Source organism: Vulpes vulpes, chromosome 8 (assembly GCF_048418805.1).
Source record: "Vulpes vulpes isolate BD-2025 chromosome 8, VulVul3, whole genome shotgun sequence".
NCBI lineage: Eukaryota > Metazoa > Chordata > Mammalia > Carnivora > Canidae > Vulpes > Vulpes vulpes.
In genome coordinates this window covers 88,622,139-88,646,838 of record NC_132787.1, presented here as the reverse complement: position 1 = coordinate 88,646,838, position 24,700 = coordinate 88,622,139, and the positions used below count along the sequence as shown (strand labels likewise).

At 45.6% G+C, this 24,700-nt stretch overlaps 1 protein-coding gene across 1 annotated transcript in view; it reads right to left on the bottom strand.

Annotated features, from left to right (window-relative positions):
- ALK (ALK receptor tyrosine kinase) overlaps nucleotides 1–24,700 on the bottom strand; it is a 673,225-nt gene that overhangs the window by 72,002 nt on the left and 576,523 nt on the right. The window contains exons 9-11 of the mRNA XM_026016017.2: nucleotides 21,831–22,000; nucleotides 6,290–6,384; nucleotides 5,993–6,118 (exon numbers count right to left, since the gene is read on the bottom strand). Coding sequence (XP_025871802.2) covers nucleotides 5,993–6,118; nucleotides 6,290–6,384; nucleotides 21,831–22,000 — 391 coding nt within the window. The remainder of the gene's footprint in view (nucleotides 1–5,992; nucleotides 6,119–6,289; nucleotides 6,385–21,830; nucleotides 22,001–24,700) is intronic.

Genomic DNA, 24,700 nt, shown 5'->3' with positions numbered 1-24,700 from the left:
TAATTGGGAGGGCACTGGACCTGCCACCAGGACTGGAGGCCCACAAGCCTTGTTAAGGCTGGTGCTTCATGAGTCATCCCTAGTTCTCTTGCTATAAATAGGTGATAATCTAAAATTAGTAAATTAAGAGAGAACACATAACGCTTGGTTAAAAAGCCAACAGTTGAACAGGAAAAAATGGCCAGCCACCCAAAGGAGTCCCAAGGATTCTATCTGTGGCCCGTGCCTGCTCAAATCTTAAATTCTTTCCCCCAGTCGAATGGGTGCTGACAAAAGGGTATTCCATGGGCACCCATGAGGATCAGTGTGCACAGAGGGGTGCCAGTTAGCTGCAATTATCAGCTTCCTTATGTGTGCGTGTGTGTGTGTGTGTGTGTGTGTGTGTGTGGTACATGTGTGCCTGGTGTGCCGTTTTGAATAACAGTGAAGGTGCTTTAAGCAAAAACTTTAGAAACAAAGGTATTTTCAGAGACAAGATTCCTCTAGAATCTTGAAGTAGGATTCCTTGAAGATGTATCACAATTTGCCCTTCTAAATGTTACGTGGCTCACAAAGCTTAACTTTTCCATATGATTTCTCAAAAGACCATGTTTTTAAGCCTTATACACAAGTTGTATAACTTCAGGCAAGTTATCCTCTGGGGGTCTGCTCCCTCAGCTGTAAAAGAGGGATTGTATTATAGTGCCAACTAGTGAGATCATGAAGACAAAAGAGCCCAGGACAGTTCCTGACACCCAGCATGCCCAGTGACTGGTGGTTTTTAGGTGTGTAAAGAGGGGATGCCTGGGTCGCTCAGTGGCTGAGCATCTGCTTTGGCTCAGGGCTTGATCCCAGGGTTCTAGGATCGAGTTCCGCATTGGGCTCCCCGCAAGGAACCTGCTTCTCCCTGTGCCTATGTCTCTGCCTCTCTCTCTGTGTCTTCCATGAATATATAAATAAAACCTTTAAAAAAAATAAAAAAAAAAGGAGGAGATTACAACATGCTTTGCTGTTTGAGAGATTAAAACTTAAAAGCATTCCATGTGACTCTGAACCAGCCCCATCTTCCCCAGGCCTAGGCTCCTCGTCTGTTTTAAAGAGGTCAGGCTGCCCTTTGCAGTTGCTAAACTATCTTTTAAATCAGGCTTTCCTTGAGAGTCTCCTAAAAAATGCAGAGTGTGGCCTCTCCTTCCTAGACATTCAGATTCCACTAGGGACTAGGAAGCAGCATTTTTGGCAGGGTCCTCCCTGCCCTAGCAAGGTGACCAGAAGCAGATGGTATGAGGACATGTGGAGAGAGCTCGGGGGTGATCTGGGTCCCTGCTGCACTAGGAAGCCCCAGGTTCTGACAGTGGGCATCTCAGGGGAAAGCTGTTAATGACACACTGAACCCAAGAGTCCAACTGGAGTCCCCCCAGGGTGAGTGGGGCTCCCCGGCACCTCTACCCTTACTTGTTTCCTGCCCTCCCCATGCCTTAGGGCTTCCTGCTTCCCTAACTGGCATGCAGCAAAGAGCTCAGGCTAAAGCAGGATCCCAGCTTTCTCAAGCTAGGTAGTTGTCTGAGGTGCCAACAAGTGATAGGCTGCTATGATTTGTTTGGGAGTGGATTAGAATACATTTATTTGTTCAAGAACGAGGTCAATCCTCACTATTTGGTTGTGCCGCTGAAGTGAACCTGGCCGGGTCTGCAGCGCCCGAGTGCAGAAGGCTCTGGTAGAAATGAGAAGACAGGTTCAGAGCGAGGGGGCCAGACCCTTGGCAAGCGTGCCTTGCAACAATGCCGTCATCCCCAGAAGGGCATGCTTGGACCATAATGGCTCTAGCTACAAATTCTATTAACTCTAATAGTTGTTCTGTGGTGAATGGATAATGCATTTAGCAGAAATAGACTCAATCAATTTATATGAAACACATAAAACTTTCTCATTGAAATTGGCATCTGTTCTTGAATCATAGGAGCATGTGTGGAAATGGACAGTCTGTCACCCTTTCTCCTGGGCGCATTAGCAGTGTCATGGGTTAATTAGAGAGATGGGCCAAGATAGCTCTGGCTCTCTCACGCCATATCCCTTCAGCCCTTAAAACCATGAGGCTGGTGATGGGGAGGGACCTGGAGATTATCTACTTTAAACTCGACTACGAAAAGGAGTAATTTCCTTGCCTTTGTCCGTGTTGACATGAGTGCGTCTCCACTGAGCTCTGCTACTTGTGGGTTTGCTGACCTGCCCCAGTGGTCAGAAGAGGAGAGAGAAGACAGGCAGTGGCAGGACCCACCCCAGGACCACAGCTTGCTAGTGCAGGCCTGCCAGGATTGTACACAGGGCTTCTGACTCCTGGTCCAGTGCTCATTCCGTGATCCTACACAGTTTTAACTGTCCCCCCAGCCTTTGGCAAGAGATGTGTACTCAGAGAATAGTAAACCAACTGTCACTAACCAACTCAGAGGTAAGATTGTGGTTTGATGCCAGGGCTCCATTAGTTCCAGACTCCTGTGGGTTGGGCCCAAGGTTTGGGCTGGTTCTTACATACTCTGAGCTGACTCCGTCTGTCCTCCCTACACAATGTGTGAGCTCAAAGGATGAGAGGGGTAAGGAAGCTGAGGAAGGGTCATGGGCCTTCAGGGTCCTGCCTGTCCCTTATCTGGGCTTTGTAGGGAGGGTGGCAGAACTGGCTTGCACATTCATTACTGTCGAGAGAGAGAGAGAGAGAGAGAGAGAGAGAGAGAGAGAGAGAGAGAGAGAAACTCTGCATCCTCGTGATTGCATTATCCTAAGCATTTGGTTAGTGTAATTGTATGTGCAAAGCTGACAAATGTAATTTCCCCAGACTTAATACTTGCCCCATTTTCTCTCTGTTTCTTCATCTGATTAGCTAAAGTGACTCAGGCTTCCGAGAATGCTTCACAAAGCACCTGGACAGGCTTCTCCCTGCCTATCTAGGCTCCAGTGGCTCAGGTCTGCCCGGTGGGCTTGGAGGTGAGGGGACCCCCAGACCCGGAGATCACGGCCTCGTCATGGGGCTGACCTAGGGGACATGCAGAGTGTTTAGGGAGGTCTGGATGTTTTGTGAGTGACTGTTTTCAAAAGATCCAGTGTAACCTTTGGAGCTGCTCTAGCACCTGCCAGGAGGTAAAGCTGAAATGCCACCAGCCGCCCCTGTTCCAGTCCAGCAGAGACTGACAGCGCTGAACTTTGGGAAGGAAATCTTGTTATTTTGTCTCCTCCATCCTTTGTTGGAAGGCTGGGCGCTAATGTGCTTACTGGACACGCACGGCCTTTTGTCTAGGATGCTCCCCTGCTCTTTCCATTTTTTGTGTTTATCTCTGAACCTGGGTACCCGAAGTGGCCTAGTTGGCTGAAAGAATGTAGACTTCAGGGTCACATCCTGGCTCCATTCCCTACCAACTGCGGGACTCATCTTCTCATCCCACAGTGGTAATGACAGCACATATCCCCGGCCAGAGTGAGGTCTGGATGGGTTGTGTGTGTAACACTCCTGCCCAGCGTCAGGCATGCGTGCTCCTTGATAGCTCTTCCCTTCCCAGCCCCCTCCCACCACAGCCCTCCCTTCTTCTCTAGAGTTCCTCCCAGGCAGAAGCTCTGAGCTGAGTTATGCTTCACCTTGTGGGCCATGACCTGCTGGTTCACAGGCCACTCCTCTCCTTCTACCTGTGCTCTCCTCTTATAGACTGGGAGTTCTTTGAACACCTGACCTGGGTTTTGTTCAGCTCAGCATCTCTGAGCAGGTGACTGGCCACAGAGGAATTGTGCAAGGACTGTGTGTAGGTCTAGATGAAAGCTAGGTGAGGGAAGGCCTTAGCACAGCTCCAGGGTGGCCTGTTCTCCCGACCATGAGGCTGAGTCCTGGCCAAGTGGAGCCAAGGGGCATGATGGACTATGTCCTGTGGGGGGTGGGGAAAGGCAACCCTGTTCCTCCTTCTGCTGATGAATCAGAAGGTGCTAGGGGTGGGCAGCGTGGTGGGATTGGGACATCTATCAGCAGGCGCAGGGGCTGGGAGCCTGCCTCAACTTCTCTCTCCCCTCTTGCTCCTCTGCAAGAGTGAGATCCTGGGAAAGCCCACTGAGGCTGCTTGGGGGTATATTTGCCTCAGTGGCCTCTTCCCTTGGAGTTGGGGTCCTTTCGGAAGGGGATCTGGAGGCAGAATGCTGACCCACAGCCCCCTGCCTGTCCCTTCTGCTCTGTGGCTGGGTTGGGCAGCCGAGGAAGCTCCAGCCTCTTCAGCAGCCCCTCGCTTCTGATTTTATTTGGTGGGGAGGTGGGGAGGGTCAGCGCTTTCCAGCCGCCGCGTGATTTCATTAGTCTAAGTGGCAGACCCTCGTTGATGAGCCTTTTAGGGACAGTGGGAGTTACATGGCAATAAACCGGGAGTCAGGGCGGGTGGATGGCTACTCCTGAGTGCTGGTTGCCAGTATCTGAGAACTGAGTTGAAGCCTCAAGCGCCACCCACCCCAACCTGCCTCCCTCCGCCCCCACATCAGTCGACACATGTTTCTGGAGCCCCCACATCAGTCGATACATGTTTCAGGAGCCCCTGCCATGTAATCAGTGCTGGTGGTGAGGTGGGGCCCGGGCTTGCCACGATGTTTGCTCAATGTGTCCCGAGTGCATCGCAGGGAGGCAGTGGCTGACCAGGGCCTAGGGAGTCCTGGAGGTCTGACACCAGGGTGGGGTGGCGGGGAGGGGCAGTGACCCATGGATGGAAGGCACCTCCCTCACTTTTTCATGAACAATGAGGCAGAGTAGGGAAATAGAGACAGGTGACAGGTTCCCCCTCATGTGGAAAAATGAAAATGTGTTTTGAGGTTTTAGTTAAAGGTGAAGAGGGGAGAGGTGAGAGGTGAGGGGAAAAGCAATGAACTCTTTCCCCTGGTCTGGCCGCTAGATTGAATCAGGCAGGAATCAGGGACAGAGAGAACTACACCTGGGGCAGCTTTCCAGGCAGAGAGAGGAAGGGGGTTTCTTTCTTCAAAGATAAAGCAAGGCTAATATTTACATAATAAGTTGAGAGTCAATGAATTTAGTGTGAAGGTAAAAGTCTCTCTCTCTTTTTTTTTTTTTTTTTGGACTTTTCACTAAACAAGGATTTCATATGAAAGTAGAAATTAGACATTTCTCATTTATCTATTGTTATTTTAATAGAGTGATTTTTTATAGAACAGAGTATATGGGTGTCCATTGTATGGGTGGACAGTGTTGTACACCTGCTTCTCCAGGTTAATTACTTTACTCCCATACCCAGGTGCCCATGCCCAGTTGGGGATTTGAACCCCTTGACCTGCTGGTATCAGGCCCCAGCTTCTCTGGGGCCAGTCTCACAGGTCTAATAACTGTTAAAGAACATCATACTGGCTTTGGGGACTGATTCTGAGAGACTTCCTCCTGGCACAAAGAATAGCTGTGAAGTCACACCATGGTTTAGGGCCAGAGGCTGAAGAAGCCTGTGTTTGAAGCAGCAAGAGTCTCTATGAGAGAAGTCTTTTAGCCTGGAAGATGTGGAGTCAAATAGCTTTGGAGGGGAGCCAAGCTTTGAGGAGATGTGTTGAACCTGAAGCTTTTGTGCCTTTCCTCATGATGGGCTAGCCTGGCTCTGAGCAACAAATAATGCTGGTTTGGGGCCCAACCCTCTTTATGAGAGGAAGAAATCTGACATAAGGTTTGCTCTGTTCAGTAGATGGGGAGTGATATCAAGAGACCAAGTTTGGGGAAAGATCAGCTTGGTTCTCCCGTATTGGTGCCTGGGTATTCCCCAGGCATGGAGGAGAGTTGCTCCTTTGCACAACTTCCAGATGCTCCATTTGGCCAGGTAATAAGACACCCCAAAACAACCTCCTCTTACAGCCCCATAGCCAGGGTATGGATGATGTTCCTTTTAAAAGTTGACTGTTATAGTCTTTAAACACAACTCCCCACCACAATCACAGCCCTTATCTTTCTTCTGCCTTTTGCAACCAAAAAAATGACTTTGCTCAAATTTGTAAGTTGAGCCCTTACCTGTAGGGTCAAAGACGGGGGTCTCTCTTGCATTTTCCCAGGGTCTCGGGTCCTTGTTTGGGTTTCTCTCAAATAGATTTCTTGATTTGGGTGCTGTATTCTGTGGCATCTTCTCCTCCCCACTGACTAGAAAAGAGAAGAGCCCATGGGCTGAGTTAAGGGAGACTTGGTCTAAGGGAGAGAGAGGAGGATGCCCCGGGGGAGGTGGGACAGGCAAGTGGGCTTAGGTTTCAGAGGGATAGTGGGGCCTGGGGTTGTCTGGGTTGGGAGCAAGTGCCAGGGACAGGGTGAACTCACTGGTGAGGTAGCAGTCCAGGCTGATGGAGATATTGTCAAAAGCCACGGTGGCTCTGGATCCTTGCCCCCACCACGCAACAATCTGCAGCCAGAACCTGTATGTGTGTTAAGAGGAGTGTGTGTAAGGAACAGTGTGGGTTGGTCACCTGTCAGGACGTAGCATGGTGGACATGTACCGATGGCTGGTTCATTGCTGTACTTTGTGTCAGCCTTCCCCGATCCCAGAGCAGTTAGTTGTGAGAGGGGAGCAGTCCACAGCTCCCCCTACTTCACCCACACAGAGCACTTCTCTTCCTGAGGGGTTGTTCCATATGTTAACCCATTTTGCAGTTTCGGGCTTGGCTCCAGGACTCCCTGAAACTCTGAGGAGACCTCCTTCACTTTTTGGCATCGAGGGTAGGCAAAAATGGGTAGGCTTGATAATCAGTGGGCACTCCCTGGCAGAGGCAAAGTCATTATTAAAATATTAGAATGCTTCTGTACCAACTGATAAAGAGCAACTGTCCCTAAGTGTCCCCTGCTTGTTGTCTCAGGCAGCCTGGGTCCTTCCCTGGTACCCCTAGTTTCTCCCATTATTCAGCAACTAAAATGTCAACCCCTTGCACAGTGAGGGGGATCTCAAGGATCTGGCGTCTCATCCACCATCAGTCTCCATTGGGGCTGCTCCATGCAGCGCCCAGCCATTGTTAAATATTAAATAATTCGACTCTGAATTATTTAATATGAGTGGGAGTGTCTGTAACCAACGTAGAGCAGTCTGTAAATATTAACAGCAAACCCACTGAGGTCTCTTCACAGAGAAGGTAGCATTTAAGTTGGTTTTGAAGGAAGGTGAGGACTCAGATATGTAGATGTGAGAAGAGGGCATCTGCACCGGATGAACTAGAGTGGGGGATAGCTCAGAGCAGGGCAGGGCCCTCGTGGCTCTATGTGAGGGGTGTGGAAGGATGCAAAGATGGGGAGCGGCATGTGTGTATCACACACAACATCAGGCTTCTCCATGAGCTTCGGGAAGGTCATGGTTTCCTTAGATTATCCCAGTGGACATGGTCCTTGGATGAGCTCCCAGCTCAAGCCAGTGTAACCTGGGGCCCCGCCGGGCCTGGGATTCTCGGGAGGCAAACAGGGGCCCTAATGTTGTCATCTTGTTCTGTTTACAGCAGTTGCCAGGGTGAGAGAGATGCTGTTCACAGGCAGCAGGAGAACAGGTACACAGGGCCATGTGGGGATGATGACTAGCAAGAATCACATCCCTGGGTGGAAGAGTAGTGGGCAAGAGCCCCACAGCCCACCTTTCTGATTTCTCCACTCTGGGTCACCACCTCCTAATCCATCATCCACATGCTGAGGGGTCAGGCCAGGTGCTGAGCATCACCAACATACCTTCCAGGTGGCTTGGGGTACCAGAGTGAATGAACTACCTGCGTGTGCCCACTTAGCATGGAGGAGAGGGACAAAAACCCTGTTTTGCCCTGACTGTACCTTTGCAGGGAGACTGCATGGCTCTCTTCCCCTCTCTGCTCTCTCTCCCTCCTCTCTGCCTTCATTCATTACTGAGAGATTAGGGCTGCAAGGTTCTCAACCCGCCACTGGGCCTCTTAGCATGGATGGCATGATGCAGGCTGGGGCTGGAATGGTCTCTAAATAGAAGAGTTTCTAAAGTGCTCTGCAAGGCAACAGCAGTGGCAGCTGCCGTTTAAAAGAGTTTGATTGACACAGGGAATTGCACATAGTTGGAGTCAGGAACACTCCTAACAATCAGGGAAGACTCAATCAGATGTCGAGTCAGATGTAAACATGCACTGCTGCCTCCGTCCACCCCAAAGGCCACCCTGCCAACCCTGCCTCAAATGCTCCAGACTCTAGAGGCTGCAAGGAGGGGATGGGTGGCATGAGGGTGGGGGGAGGGCAGGGGTGAAGCAGAGGCATTCTGTGTATGGGGTCTGGGGATGGCAGGTGTGAAGGAGGGCAGGGGTGAAGCAGAGGCATTCTGTGTATGGGGTCTGGGGATGGCAGGTGTTGGGGCAGGGAGGGGACAGCAGGACCCATCTAGGAGTTTCTGTTCTTTTTTCTTTCTTTGTAAATTTATTTTTTATTGGTGTTCAATTTGCCAATATATAGAATAACACCCAGTGCTTATCCCATCAAGTGCCCCCTAAGTGCCCGTCACCCAGTCACCCCCACCCCCCGCCCACCTCCCCTTAGGGAGGTTTCTGTTCTGTGGGGGCACTAGCCAAGGGGCTGGGTGGCTATCAGGGCCCCCCACATTCAGGAGATTCAGGATTCTCTGCTTTCAATGGTACTTAGTTGTACGTCTTCAGCTGAACCTTAGGTGAAGAAGAGATTGCTCCTGGCTCTGCTTCCCCCCAACCTGCTGAAGATGGGTGAGACATCCTCGAGGCTCTCGGTCTTTCAGATACAACCAGTCTTTCCTGTTGTGCTCCCCCAAAGGAACAGATACCAAGTCATCTCCAGGGTCAGTTGCAGCCTCGGGTCTTGAGTTCTAATATATACCAGGTGGAGTGCTCTGAGGCTGAGAGAAAGTTCTAGCATCCACCAATTAGACTGTTCTAGGATTGGGGAAAGTTCTAGCATGCACCAGTTAGACTGCTCTGGGCCTAAGGGAAGGCAAGGAATCCACATTACTGCCAGGATTATGGGGGTCAGGTGGTTCTAATAAACATATAGGTTATTCTACTGCACTTTATCCTAAAGCCTTAGCTCCATGTGGAGAAAGAAAGCTGAGCCCCTGTAGCTAGAAGAACTTAACCCTCCCTCTTCATGGGCAGCCTGGTCAAGGAGAAGGGAAGAGTGAGCTCTTTGGGGGACCTCCAGCTCCCTCACTGATTTGTGCTATTTAAGAACATGGCAGCTGAGCTCCTCTAGCCTTTAGCAATTGATTTCACTCCCTGCCCCTCAATAGTTCACACCTGCTCAGCTCTTTCCATCTTTCCAAATAAGACACTTTTGATTGCAAGGATTATTGTTGCTTTTTCTCTTTATTTCCAGCTGGTGGGGTTTGGAACTTGTTGATAAAACAGACTTGGCTAGAGATCGTGGTTGGAGCCTGTCTTCGCACAAAGAATGTACCCCTTGACTCTATCTTGCTCAGCTTTACAGACAGGCCTATTGAAAACTGGCCTGGGGAGTTGGGGGGGTGGTGGCCACTGGGGCAGTGGGCCCAGTTTAGAGGACACAGCCTTGGAATTGGGTGTCTCCCAGACTCACTGGGCAGATCTCTGCAAAGGAAGCACTGATGCTGCTCGTGCACAGCTTCAAAAACGCGCAGTCTTGCTCAGACAACAGACTGTTAATGGACATTGAGTATAATGCCTTATTTGCCACCCTGGCAGCCTTAGGGATTGACAAACCTAATTAAGTTCACTTAATGATTTTAAGTAGCTGACAAAAAGGTGTGTGTCTGAATGTGGACTGAGGGAATAGCAAATGCTTTAGAGAGAGAGCAAGAAAGAATGGCTGGCCTGGGTAAAAGGCATTTATTTAACGGATGGGCACCACATCTCAGATTCCTCTGGACCATTTAGTGGGCTCGGGAGGGGGCGGGGCAGTGTTCTGCATCCCTTTTCGCAGCTGGGGCTTGTCTGGGCTCTGGCTGCTTAGGATAGAACTGGAAGATACTGCTGAGGAAAAATGCTTTCTCCAATTTCTCACTGTGCACTTGATTTGCTCGGCAAAAGTCTTCTAAAATGGACTGTCACAAAGACCAGGTCGCTGTATGCATTTCTATTAGAATAATGTATGTGATGAAAAAGCCCTGCCGCATCCATCCTATTATCTGCATAATTGACTTCAGTTACCAGTTGAAGAGGAGGGGCCAGTGGCCGGCTTTGGGTTCCCGGGACCAGCCTGGGTGAGATCAACATGGCCAGCGCTGGACATGGGTGCCCTGCTTGACTCTAGAAGTCTGTAAAGTGAGGCTGGACAGTAAAGTGAGGCTGGACATTAAAAACCACTCTCAGTAGTTGGGAACATCCTCTCTTCCTGCTCAGCCCCAACCCTCAGAAGTAATTTACCATCTTCTGACTTGGTTTCTCCTCTGGGCATCATGACACCCAGAGCATGATGGGGAGTCAATACAGAGAGATTCCCAGGTTGCCAAGGCCATGGAGATCTTTCACAATGAACTGGCTTCTGTAACGGAGCCCTTTGGGGTAGATTGGGGAGAAAATGAGTTTTCAGCCAAGCTGAGCAAGCACAGAGAATCCACTCACACTCTTCAACAATCTCAGTCCCAGGCTTCCAGGCACTGGCTGTCTGTGACTAATTATTCTGGTTCCCACATTTGCCCTGGCAGGCCACCAATTGGCAAGGCCTGCCACAGGAGTGTTCACCAGACTACAGGGTGGGGAGAAGCCTTTCTCTGGCAAATTCCTATTTTGCTATTTCATTTTCTCATTTTGGGCTATGTATATTGAGCTCTCCTGGGCCCTAGGTTTGAGGGGAAAGGTGAAGGGTAGATCTTGCTTCTTTGTAGCCCTGGCCCAGCAGGGGAGGTGCCTGGGTACAAATATACTCACTCAACAGGCTCAAAAGTGTCCAGTATCCAGAGGGAGGAAAAGTAACGCACTTCTTCCAGGGATCTCTTGGAACAACTGGGGGCCTAGAAGGCTGTCCAGAGCTAGATGGCACCTGCATCCATTCTTTTCAAGAGACCGGAATGTCCACTCCACCTTTCTCAGGTGGAGAATGTCTCCATTTCTCCAACACAGAGACATTTCTAACACTGGCCTCTTCTACTCTTTGCTGCTCTGTCAGCCTATGGCTTTGAGAGCTGAGATGGTGCCAGAGATGGAGGCAGTTTCCACGGTGAGAAGACCCAGGAAAGGGGTGGTTGCTGGTTCCTTTCTCTCATAAAGAAATATCTTAATGAAGATGAATTAGCAGCTTTCTCTGCTTTGTGAGGGCTGAGTTTCAAAAGGTAGAGTGGAGTAGATACTGGGCTACATTCTTGGCGGGGCCCGGGTAAGTCACTGAAATTTATTAGGCATCATCTTGGTTAAAAAACGAACAACAACTATGTAATGTGGGTATTTTTTTTTTTTTATAATGGAAGCTTTTCTTTAGCGTGGGAGATTCTAGTTCATTGTTCCTGTTTTATATTTTTTATTAGAAATCTGTGCTTCCTCAGGAGTGCTAGAAGTTCCATATATCTCCCCCTCTGCCTTTGAGCAAAGATTTTTTGAGCTCCTGCTTTGATATCAGGCATCATCTCTGCAGCTGGGAATATAGAGATACACAAAACATCAACCTTGACCTTGAGGAATTTAGATGACTTGTGATTTGTATTATTCAGTGGCTAGGAGATTTCTAAACCCTTCTTTAGTTCTGCACCCACAGAGCTGGAATTGCACAGACTGGGAAAACATTGAATCTGGGCAGTGAGAGAGAAGTCAAGAAAGATTTTGAATAACTGAATGCCTAGGGTAATGGTAGGGCTCTGGACAGAAGAATCTCATGGGAGCAGAATGTACACAGGGACATACTGAAGGTGTGGGCAGTTGGAAATCCAGGTATGGGACTCAGGTGAGATAAAGACTATGCATCACCTGCACAGAGGTGAGGGTGGAAGAGGTGAACACTGATGAGATCCAAGAGAACAAGATGTATAGAAATGGATTCTACTTTACTTCAAATATCAGCACCACAGTTATCTTCTAAATTCCAAACTTTGTGCTTGGGAAGAGAAGGGCCAAGAACTTAAGTCTACATTTTCAGAGGCACTAAGAGTTATAAAAACATGTGCATATGTTGACTTGAATATTGAGCTGTGGATATTACCAAGAAAATCTTTAGCAGATCTGAATATCCTGTTATTCTAAAGGGGTTCACTTATTGCCATTTTGAGCAACTTCTTAAAACCAGGCTCACAGGCAGGATCGGTCTCACTGCTTTGCACTCTTGATTGTGGATACTTAGCAATCAAAAGCAACAACTTGTCCCAAACGTCACAGTAAATCAGTGTTAGAAATAGGATTTAAAGCTCAGAATTGCTAATCTACTCCTTGCTCCAGTGATCTGGGATATTTTCTGAGAAAGAAACAGGGCCAGATCCTTTCAGAGTTATGAATGTTTGATTTGTATGTATCTATGCCTGGCTGCACATTACATTGCTGAGCCACCAGCCACATTTCTCCCCCTCTTCCTAGAGGGCTGGCCCAAGGCTGTACTGGGCAAATGGTGCCATTTGGAAGGTGACAGAAGAGGCATCTTCTCCTCCAGCCCCTCTGCCTCCTTTCTAAGGTCTGCTTCCATGCTCAGAGCATTTCACATTTGGTTTCCCATGGAAAAGGGAAGGCAGCTTTCAACAGCCTCCTTGCTCTTGTTTCCCATCCTCCAGCCTATCACTGTGTTCAATGACTCTCATTACCCATAGTGAAGAGTCCAAAATATGTGTCTTAATTTTCATGCTCACCTTCTCCCAAGGAGATGGCTCAGGATTCTCTGACACAACCTAGATGACTCTTGTTGAACCCCCATAAAACATTCCTGCCTATAAGCCTCCATTAATCCCAATGGCCTGCTTTGGAATGTTCTTGTCCCTTTCCTACTTTTGGATGATCTAAATTTTCCTCAAGGTCCATCTTGACTCCTGATATAATCCATGTTCTCTATGAGATGCCCCCTGACATGAGGTCACCATGCCATCTGAACACTGGTCATACTGTTGGACTCTGCACAACACTACATGTGTTGCTGTTTGCCTCTCTGTGCATATGCTTTGTCTCTCCCCACACCCAGCATGCAGGCCCTGTGATGGGCAAGAGCCTGGGTCACATATCCCTTTCCTTCCCCTCTGCTTATTGGGGGCTTAATACATATTTGCTGACAATGTGGCAATGATACTTCCCTAGTCACTCAATTCCCTGTTTTGCCCACAAGACATTTGAATCTGACATTTTATGCCAGTGACTTCCAAACGTGGTCAAACATCAAAATAACTTATGAAACTTAAAAAGTATGTATCCTTGGCCTAATATGTGACCTACTGAGTCAGAATTTCTATGTCTGGAGCCTAGGGCTCTGCATTACAAACAAAAATTAATTTTAAAAATCATGTTTAGCCAAACTTGCCAACCATTATCCTATGGTATCCTGCTAGTTTTAAGCCTTCTCAAAAACATCTTTTGTTTGTTTATGTTTTGATTTTAGAAAGGAAAAATTCAGTGAGGGAAATTCTAGGGTGATTTCTGCAAGAAAGTCAGGTTTTGCTACATCATAAAATTTGGGAATGAAATATTCATGCTTTAGAATAGGTCCTGGAGTTGATTTCAGCCGTGAATTATGAAGGTTCTAGAAAAAGACTAATCAGTGCTCAGAGTAGCTAAACAAGGAATTGGTATTCTCAAGTGACACGCTGATAGATGCTCAGAGATAGGGGCTATATTCCTTGGCTTATTCATTTTAACATATCTTTTCATTTTCTCCCCATCAAACCCATTTTTCCATCTTCTGGACACACAGCTAGACTATATTCCTCAGCATCCGTTGCAGTTAAGCACAGTCATGTAACTGAGTTCTAGCCAATGGAGAGTGAGTAAAGTGATGACTCACAAAAGTCTTCCTATGTGAGATACTTCCATGCTCTTTCTCCATTGGTTGTCTTAATGCAAAGGATTCTAAAACTGGAGAAAAGGATTGAGCCACAGGAAGAAGGAGGCTGGGACCCAGAATGACCAGATGAAAGGCCACTCTCAACTAGCACACTCATTTTGGATTTCACATGGGCAAGAAATACGTTTCTTTTTGTACATCCCTGAGGATTGGAGGTTTAATATTACTTTGGGTAATGTTACCCAACTAACATATCATGTAGCACAAACCTAGTTACTTAGGTGTTCTCCATGTATCTGACATGGTTGAGCTGATGACTAACTCACTGCTGGGGGTAGGATGATGGGTAAAGTTAGCCCTTGGCTGGCTGAAGTACACTTCCCTCACACTAGGGTACAGCCATCCCCTAATACACACTCGACATCATGCCAGGACTAGGGATATGCCTGAGTATGGCAAGGTGAATTTAAGGAGTGTGGTCTAGTGCTCTGGGATGCTAGTTCCCTCATCTCTCTGAGAAAGGTAAGGGGAGCAAGGTCAAGCTGTCCATGAAGGGCTTTGAACTTGCCAGCTATAGTCAATGCTATTCACCCCGTTTGGCCTAATATTGCCCGGGAGCCTACCATTTTCTCCCAGTTCAGAGAACTGACTCAGGCTGATGTTAATAAGCACACTGAGATCCCCACCCCTGTAGCTTCAGGAAGGGCCACAGTTGGTTAGGGGCAGAGAACACTTTTTTTCCCTTACCCACTGTGAAGAGGGTCCTGGAAGTGCTGAGTTTTGCCTGTGTACATGGACTCAAGGCAGTCAGACTCACTCAGGAGGGAAAGTTGCCACCTGAGAAAGAGAGCCTTGAGATCTTCCCCTTCCTACTGCCCCCATCTCTGACTGGAAAGCCTGTGGGGCCACTCCCAAGAGAGTCCCTGATGTGCATATCTTGATAGTAAATGAATAAACAAATGCAGGCTACCCAGGGTGACACTCATTGCTCTCTGCTTCTGTTAGTGTGGGCATATCTGGCAGAAGGAGAACCCCAAACTGGCTACCAGAGAGAAGCCTGTTTGGCAAGCAAAGAGTCTCAACAGCTGTGGCTTTATTGAGCCTCATGCTGTTCTCTCTGTCTGTGCTTCCCTCTTTCCTGGCCTTCACTGTCCTGTGATGCAGAGGTCTTGGTTTTCTACCAGGCTCCCCCTGTAGATGACATTCCTAGAGGGCTGAAATACATTGCTTGTCCAGGTAAACCTGTCGCCTGGCACTGGTTAGGGCAGTAAGTGTTGGCTGGATAAATACATAGTATCTGAATGACTTTGGAGGTTAGTACCATTTTACATTAGAGCTTTCGTAGGTGTTCTCTGGTGGACTGAAAGGAGATGGAAGGAGCTCTGAGGAAGAGCCTTTATGTTTAACTACCTGTACCTTGATTTAACCCTTTTGTGCCTCCATCTTCTAACCTGAGAATGAGGGATGACATCTGCTACAGCTATCCAGAATTATGGGACAGAGTGGTCACCTAGGGTTGTGATGAGGCAAAGTACTCAGGGAGGCAGGTGCATGGCTGCTGTGGGAGCAAGGAACAGTGGGCAGAGTATAAGGAGTTCTAGGAGCTGCTGTGATGGTTCATGTAGCCTGACTAGTAGAGGGCAGCAGACACTAGTTTGTGGGATTTGCTGGGGTGATGTCTGCTCCTTTCATAGGCATCTCTCCTTCCTGGAGTGGCAGAGGAAAGCAGCTACAAATGGAAACTTTTGCAGAAGGGAAGGCAGGCAGAAAGTGAAGAACCAGGAAGGGCCTGACCCTCTGCTGACTTCTCCTGGGGACTGTGTAGCGTTGTATGACCTAGATTTTCTATGTCAGTCCTTATGGAAGTGAACTTTACTTTCTAATCGAGGGTGATTTGTTAAATGTATAACTAAATATATTTTATTTTTATGCTTTTGTTAGACATGGTACATTAACACATTTGCAAATGAAAAAAATGGCTATTATGATGTATGCTCTAGTTCTGAAGTGGAGATAGTCAGAGACATGCAGGAGTGGTAACTTGAAAAGCCACATGGAGGAAGGGCCATTGTGTCCCAGGAGAAAAAAAGAGAGACTCTCCCTATGCTGGTGGTGCTGTGCAGGCTGGAGGAGTGAAAGGAGAGCAGGCAAGGGCTGGATGAGGAGTGGTCTTCAGCAGGACCCGGGCTGGGGAAGTAGACAATGGATTTCAGTGGTGGAAGATGCAAAGGAAAGACAATAAACTAACTCAAAATGAATAAGAAGTGTGTCCTAAAAAAAATCTAAAACCCAAATATTTTGTTCATAACAACAGCTATCACATTACATTTTCTACTACATGCCAAGCACTTTGCCTTCATTTCCTCAGTCATGTACGCATGAAGTAGACTAGCCTAAAGGCTAAGGGAAAATTATTTAACCTCTTTAGAACTCATGTTTCTCTTTTAAAAAGGGGGATTAATTATAGTATCTATTCCAAGGGATGTTTTAAGGATGAAATGAGATAATGCATGTTAAGTACTTGTGACAGTGATGGGCATGCAGTAAGTACTCAATGAATGCTAGCTCCAATCACTATCATTTATAACTTTGCTCATGGCTCTATGAGGAAGCTGTGATTCAATTTACAAAAATCTGAATTAAACATATTTTTTTAGGAATTTGTCCAGACGTGAAAACTGAGGCTCATTGGAAATTTCTGGATTTATTCTCCCTGGAAGTTACTACTTCTCTACTCAGGCAAGAATAAGTAATGAAAATGTCATTCTCATCACAGAAAGATGCTACACAAAGGAAAAGTATTTTTACTTATAATACCCCATCTCAAGCAGAGGTTCTGTGGATGAGAAACAAGAATGGGATATGAGAGAAATTTTGGCTCTGTGGAGCTTGGCCCAAGTACATAAAGACATAACTCTCAGTTTAACAGATCCCATTCGAAAGATGCATTTGTCAAACACACTACTTGTCATTTAGGACAAAGGATACAAAAGGAACAGAAATCTAAATATCTTCAGATGGAACATTTTTTCTTGTTAGACTATGTATATAGGGTACAGCTAAAAGCCTTTATAATGATAATGCTAGAGAAGAGAGCCTCCACATGCACATTAAGTTATGTACTTTTTATCTGGCTGTATGATTGCAGTGATTTGTGGGACAAGGTTTGATCCATGGTATTTCCAAATCCATCTGGTAATGAATTGAACTTAGCACCTGCTTTTGCTCTGTAAGCACGTCAAAGCTTAAGATGGTGTGGGATATATGTGTTTAATTTACTAGGATATATGATTATAAAGAGGAAAACTAGGGGTATGTTCCTATAAGAGACTGACAGATTAAGAGGAGAGGCTGTGCCTTTCTTCCATTTTGAGAAAAGGTAGGATTAATTCCAACAGAAAGAATGGCAACTGAGTGGGGAGGAAATAAAGAAAACTAGTTATATGAGGCGGATGTAAAGTAATGAGATAACTTTAAGCACATATCAAGCCAATATTTGAATTGGTGATGTCCTTCAAAATTAACTTGAAAGCATATATCTGTATTCCAGGGATGTTGGCACTGCTCAAAACATCATGGGTATTACTTGTAGAGATTTTTCTTGTTAGTCTTTATAGTATGGTGATATTATAGTTGGTTAATATCACTTCATAATGATGACAGACTGTGGCATTATTTCTATCCCTTCACCTGTATGTAAATGGACAGAAGAAATACCATTCCATGGATCAGTGTCTCCTCATAATCAACCTTTATATACTGATGGCATATTCTTTGAGCCTTCACAGAAGGACTACTATGTGGTGGAAACAATGTGAATATAGCTCTTTGCTCTCAAGTGCTCAGCTCTAGATCTCTGCTCACAAGGATTAGGGCACACAATTAGGATCAAAGTCTTTCTTATAAAGTGATTCTGACAGAACAGTGACCAGAGATAAAGGAAGCACAGGTACCAGGCAAGTCTCTAAAGAAAATTCCTTGTCATAAGAGTAACAAACGCTGCTTGGGTTCATCTGATGGGACATAGGTGCTGCTTTGATATACAGAACACTTTGTAGCAGTATTTATTGTAACGTGATTTTATCTGTTTTGTTAGACTGAACGCAGTATTCCAGCAGTGAAATTCTCAGTTAATTCAGCTGGAGTTTGGAAATGTATGCAATTTCTCTCAACACATCATTCTGTAAACACACATTTATTGGCATATGATGTGTTAGGCATAGTTCTAGATGCTCAAGGAGGCAGATTTGATCCCTGCCTTGTTAGTATGTATATTCATGTATTGAAAAAGAAAAAGGATATCTAGGTGGCTCAGTGGTTGAGCATCTGCCTTTGGTTCAGGGTGTGATCCCGGGTCCAGGGATCAGGTCCTGCATCAGGCTCCCTTTGAGGAGCCTGCTTCTCCTTCTGTCTATGTCTCTGCTGTTCTCTGTGTCTCTCATGAATAAATAAATAAAATATTTTAAAAACCCAGATAGTAAACAGTGACAAGTTATTATAGGGATTTTTCAGGAGCCATGAAAAAATATTGTAGGTAAACTGTTTAGTCTAGAAATCTTTAAAAAGTGAAGGAAGAGTGGTAGTTAGGGAGAAGGAAGGTAGAGGAAGAACATGTTAGGTGGAGAAAATGGAAGGTGCAAAAGTCTCTAAGTAAGAATCTAGCAAGGTACAACTGAATTAAAAGGTTTCTAGAACCCAGGAGCAGTTTAGAGCTAACCTGTAAACCATAATAAAGTTTCTTCCAAAAACTTTGCAATATATGTAACGTAACGTAATATTGCAGAACCTAGCAGCGGAGGAGTTTTGGGACGGCATTGGGAATAAAGTTCCTGATCCTTCAAGGTCCCTGGTTGAGGAACTGTCCAGGTGCTGAATAGGGTGCTGAATAGCTGAAGCCAGGACCTGCCTAAGGAATAAGGTACAAGGTGCTAATGCCTACCTCTGAGTGGGGAGAAAGAGAGTTGGTCATTGTCATTTATCCATTTTCCTTCTCTTCCCTTATATATTTCCTTCCTCTATCTCTCCCTCCTCCCATTTTCATTTTCTAGCAATCTTGCAGCTATAGCTCACTCTCCCTGGGAGGAAAAGGAAGAATGTGTTTATTGCTCTTCCTCCATCAGTGACTTCCCCTTATAAGGAGTCTACACAACATTGATGACAGCAAATTCAGAACACTCACCCCTATCTTATGGTTTCATGACTGGTTACTATTACTAAATTGGCCATCCCATCCTCTTCTGAGGTTTTAGGTGGGGAGACATTATTATTATTATTATTATTATTATTATTATTATTGTTAATAGTAGTAGTAGTAGTAGTAGTTATCACTCACTGAGCACCTACCTACTGTGGGCCAGGCAGTTGACCAAGCACTCTACTTCCCTAAGCCTCAGAGGTAAATATTATTATGTCTGTTTTATAGAACATGGCTTAACTTGGAAGATCAGTGGTTGTGATTGTGCTATTTTTTCAATAAGTTATCTGAGACTATATAATTGAGGGATGAGGATGGAGGATGTGGGAAATAAAATTCATTGACACTTCTATAGATAGATGCTTTTGACAGTTGTTTAGTCTCATAACAATGTGTGAAGGTGGGATCCCTGGGTGGCACAGCGGTTTGGCGCCTGCCTTTGGCCCAGGGCGCGATCCTGGAGACCCGGGATCGAATCCCACATCAGGCTCCCGGTGCATGGAGCCTGCTTCTCCCTCTGCCTGTGTCTCTGCCTCTCTCTCTCTCTCTCTCTCTCTCTCTCTCTCTCTATCATAGATAAAAAAAAAAAAAACAATGTGTGAAGTTGTATTGTTATTATATTTACTTTACAGATGTGGGCACCAAGGCCCAGGGAGGTTCAGTGATTGGTTAGGGTCACACCACTACTGAGTGGCCGAGACAGTTTTAAACTTGGGACTTTCTGGTACTAAAGCCTATATTCTTTCATCCACAGTGCTTTTTTAGTTTTATGGGCCAGTCATATCTATTGGCAAGTGGCAAGTGTTTTTAGTAACTGAAAGCGGCCATGCCTCATTCTCCTGCAGTTCTATTTTCCTCTGGGTCTTGAAGCCTTCTATATCATCTCTAGCTTTGGGTAGGGGGAGTAGCTTCCTATATCAGAGCATGTCAGTGGTGTGCAGGCTCTCGGTGAATGGGGGTACTCGTGTGCTCTGTAATTGCACGCTTACTAGGTCACAAAGCATCATCAAACCATGCTGGCCTTTGTCTGAATTCCCACTAGACAGTTTGGTCTCAGTATCAATATTGGAAATGTCAGTCTGGTAAACAGCCTTTAACAGGGAGGATGGAGGCTGAGAACAAAGTCTCTTTCAAATGAAACTCTAGTGGATGGGAGTGAACAGAATCAACATCTTACTTGCTCTAAATCCCCTGGAGTGGTTATGAAAGAGAGAGGACTTGCTGGATTGAGGAGGAAAAAAAAACCCTTTGATTCATCTGAATTAATTTAGTGTCTCCCAGGAGGGATGGCTCTGGCCTCATCCTCCTGTTCTCCATCCCCTGCATACAACCCCCACAATCCCGAAGGACAAAAGACCGGTCTATGGTAGGGAGTGCCCACACTGCCCCTTCCTCCACTTTAATTAAATCCATTTGTCCTGGGGGCAGCACTGAGCCTCAGGATGTCCAAAGGCTTTGATCTTTAACCCACACGCATCTGAAGGAGTGGGAAGCTGGTGCTCAGTGTGAGGACGATCATTTCTTCCTATGGCAGCATAGCTCAAGTTTTGAGCTTTTGGAAATAGCAGACTGAAGTTTGGGTGAAGAATTTGAGACCTAGCTTTATATTTACAAAGCCAACTGGCATCACCCTTGCCTTGCTTTAAGGCCTTTGTCCTCATTTTTCAAAGGTGGATCCACTGGGATGGTAATTTGAATGGGTTTTAAGAGTTTAATGTAGAGGCTGCTCTGGATTGCTGGGCTTGACATTTAGCCTATTAAAGGTGGCTTTCTCCTCCAGATCTATTTATGTGCCCCCTTTATAGAAATAACTCCCACCCTCTGCCCCCTGCCTTTATTGGTCTGGAACAGATCAGTGCGCCAACCATCCGGGATTCTGTATAATGCATCAGGGAGTCACAGGAGCTGCTGTGCTGGGCACTGCTTGATCCAGGCCGACTGCAGGTGGCAGACTGGTGCCATCCTGGAGAGACAAGTGGCAGCTGATCTCAGTGGTTACTGCTTCATTTTAGAGTCACACGGGGTCAATGATCTTCTAGTCCAACCCTCAGTATAAAGATGAGGAAACTGAGACCGAGAGAGGTTCAAGGTCACAAAGTTACCACTGATAGATTTCAAACAGGAACTAGGGCCTCTGGTAGAAGCACTCCTCTGTTTACTGAAGAATTTGTCATCTCCCTTATCTACCTGCTTTAGAGACTTGACTCCACAAAATCCTGGACTTATACTAACCTGAGCACCAGTCCTCACTCTGAGGCCAACTTGTTGATGTTGAAACTCTTTGGCTCTTGATGAGAATCTTGCAAAAGGGCAGGAATGGGGAACATGATAAGTCTTTATTACCCACATCACAGATTTTGTTGTTAATAAGGAATAAATAAAATGTCAAATGGAAAATAAGGCAAAATACATTAATTAAGAGAAAATGAAATATACATAGAAAGCCTGATTATTATTTGGTAGTAATATGAGTTGTTCAGTTTTATTTCTTCCTGCTACAGAAACTGGAGGCAGCCAATAAGGCCAGACCAGATGCAAGAGATGAGTGCTCATTAGCATAGAAATCTCACAGAGAAACTCAGTGCTCCCTCTAAGTCTGCAGTGTGTGCATGTGTAATTATGTATGTGTATATACATATTTGTGTATATGCACACGTATGTGCTTATCTGGATGTGTATCTTGGGTAGAAGTGATGCGGAGAGGGAAGATATGATCCCTTTTGGCATCCTGGCTGACAGAGGAAAAGAGAGTGATAGGAATGGGTTGAGGCTCACCTGTCAGCCACATCGAGAAGAGGCAACACTGTCCACTGCCACAGGCTCAAGCCTTCATTGGTGGCAACATGCCAGACCATTCTGCTTTGTTCCTTCCCAGTTTTGTTCTCCACCAGCACCAAGGAGACATTTCCCCTCAAGACTCCATGGATGAGCCAGGACATTCGGAGCTGCAAGGGGGAGAAGAGCCAGAGGACAGGTGTTAATGTTAAAAGGAAGCCATAGGTCTCCTTCCTGGAATTCTTAAGGATGTTGGAGACTCAGCCAAGGTGTGCCCGGTAAGGAAAGCTGGTGGATGCCTGATGTTGCTCAGTCTCCCCAAACAGCTTTTATGAAGGTTCAAGGAGCTGGGCAGGGGCAATGATGGACATCTTTGGAGTTTTGTTCAGGTTATTCCTAAGTTTCATAAGATTCTGTGTCAGAGGTGATCTTAAAATCAATGGGATATTAAATGAACTTCTTAAAGGGGATCCAAAGATTCTTGTTTGTGGCCCTGATTCACTTTGTGACTTGGCACCAGTGACTTTGTGACTCAGTTTCTTTAATGTCTTAGGTATCATAGATTTTTATTCCTCCCCCAGACTCTAATAATCTTAATTGAATGATACCATACCATGTATCAGCTAACTTGAGACTCTATGACTTGATACTTATGGCCACTGGTAGGCAAAGGCTAGACAAAAATCTACATATTGAGATACTTCCACAGAGTTGCCTTTCAGAATGAGGGTGTCCATTTTGACAAAAGGAAGCTCGTCATATGTCTTCATTGTGTCTTTATTAAAGGTTTCATAGACATATAAAAGGGACTGTAGCTAATATTTCTAAAAGAGTTTAAGTGCAGTCATGCCAAGTCAGTATATACTATAAACAAGGTCTCTGGTGTTTGTGTTTGATAGGAATAGTCTGTAAATGTCTGGAAATCAGGGCTGATTTCCATAGTTGATTTCTGAACACACATAGCACAATGGATGTTTCAAACTCTTCCTCAAACATTAATGCTGTTACCTCTTGGTCCCCAACTCTCCTGACCATTATTTTGATTCTTACTTTACTGATAAAAATTTACTATATTAGGTGCAATCTCCTTCAGCCTCTCTGCCTCCATCCCTCCCTTTCTTTCTTTTCCTCCCTCCCTCCCTCCCTCCCTTCTTTTTTCCCCTCCTCTTCCAGCTCTCCTCCTCCTTCTTCACATAGGTGTTTATTTATCCATTTTCTTTTTTTTTTATCCACTTTCTTTCTTCTTTTTCTGTCTTAGAGGAAGATGTAGCCTTCATTTTCTTCTATGTTAATCCCTCATTTAAGACTTAGGACAACTATAGCGTAAAATTGCATCAAATATACCTATTTAGATCTTGTAATAAAAAAATGGCTATTGCAGACTAGAAGGTAAAATATGTTCTCTGGAAAGCAAGAGTTTTCTTCCACAATGGTGCCCCCTCTTTTCTTTGATTCTTATTGTTTGAAGACATGCTTTTCTATAAATCACCATTCCTTTGTCTCCCAGTCCCTGAGCTCAAGATTTCCTCACAGTTTGATCAAAAAGGTCACATACCATGAACTTCCCACTTTGTTGCACATGACCTCTTCACTAACAGGGTCGTACCTGGCACTGGCGTGCCCAGGTGCTGTTCCACTTCTGAGAGTCCAAGTCAGGTAAGCCTGGTCTATAACCATAACCTGTTTCCTTATACCTTTCCCATTTCCCAGACCCAGTGTAGCAAGTACTTGTCTCCAATGATAACGCCCAGGATAATTTAACAAATCTGTTAATTGTTTTTTCTGACCTCACTTGCCTTTCTTGTTCAGTCTGGATGCCATGACTAGAAATTTTAATTCTACCATTGCTAACTAACCTTTCTCAGCCCTTAGCCCATGCTGCAGTGCCCAGCTTGGGAAATTGCTTGCCACATCTTTTCTCTCCTTTTTCTCCTTGACCACAGAATATTGCTGATTTGGACTTCTGTGAAATCATACTGTTGAACCTCAATGCCCTGGGTGGTTGGTGGTACTTATTCATCCACTGCTGATTTCCATAGTTGATTTCTGAACACACATAGCACAATGGATGTTTCAAACTCTTCCTCAAACATTAATGCTGTTACCTCTTGGTCCCCAACTCTCCTGACCATTATTTTGATTCTTACTTTACTGATAAAAATTTACTATATTAGGTGCAATCTCCTTCAGCCTCTCTGCCTCCGTCCCTCCCTTTCTTTCTTTTCCTCCCTCCCTCCCTCCCTCCCTCCTTTTTTCCCCTCCTCTTCCAGCTCTCCTCCTCCTTCTTCACATAGGTGTTTATTTATCCATTTTCTTTTTTTTTATCCACTTTCTTTCTTCTTTTTCTGTCTTAGAGGAAGATGTAGCCTTCATTTTCTTCTATGTTAATCCCTCATGTTTTACCTTCCCCTAGTCTTGATCTCTCAAAAACTGCTTCCAGCACCTTCAGATTCTTTCTGCCTCTGGCTTTTCTGGCTACAAATAAGATCCGCTTTCACCGTCTCAGAAAAATATTCTTTATTTGATTCTGCTAGCTTCTCTGATTTGCAACCTATTTCTGTACCTCCATTCAGATGTTAACATCTTGGAAAACTGGCATGTAGCTGCTTTTATTTCCTTGTTGCCCATTCTTTCTTTGAATTCTTTCAACCTGGCTTCTATCCTCATTACTATAATAAAGTAGTACTCACAATGTCCTTTATAACTTACTCTTTCAACTGTCTCCATGGCCTCCTAAAGTGCCTCTCTCTACTTTCTCCCTTCTAAATTCTTTTGTAAATCTTGATCACATCTTTCTGTTTACCACTGCCATCTGTGGCTCTTCAGTGGTTTCTCACTCCTTATCAATTAATATCAAGGCATTTGTGTTC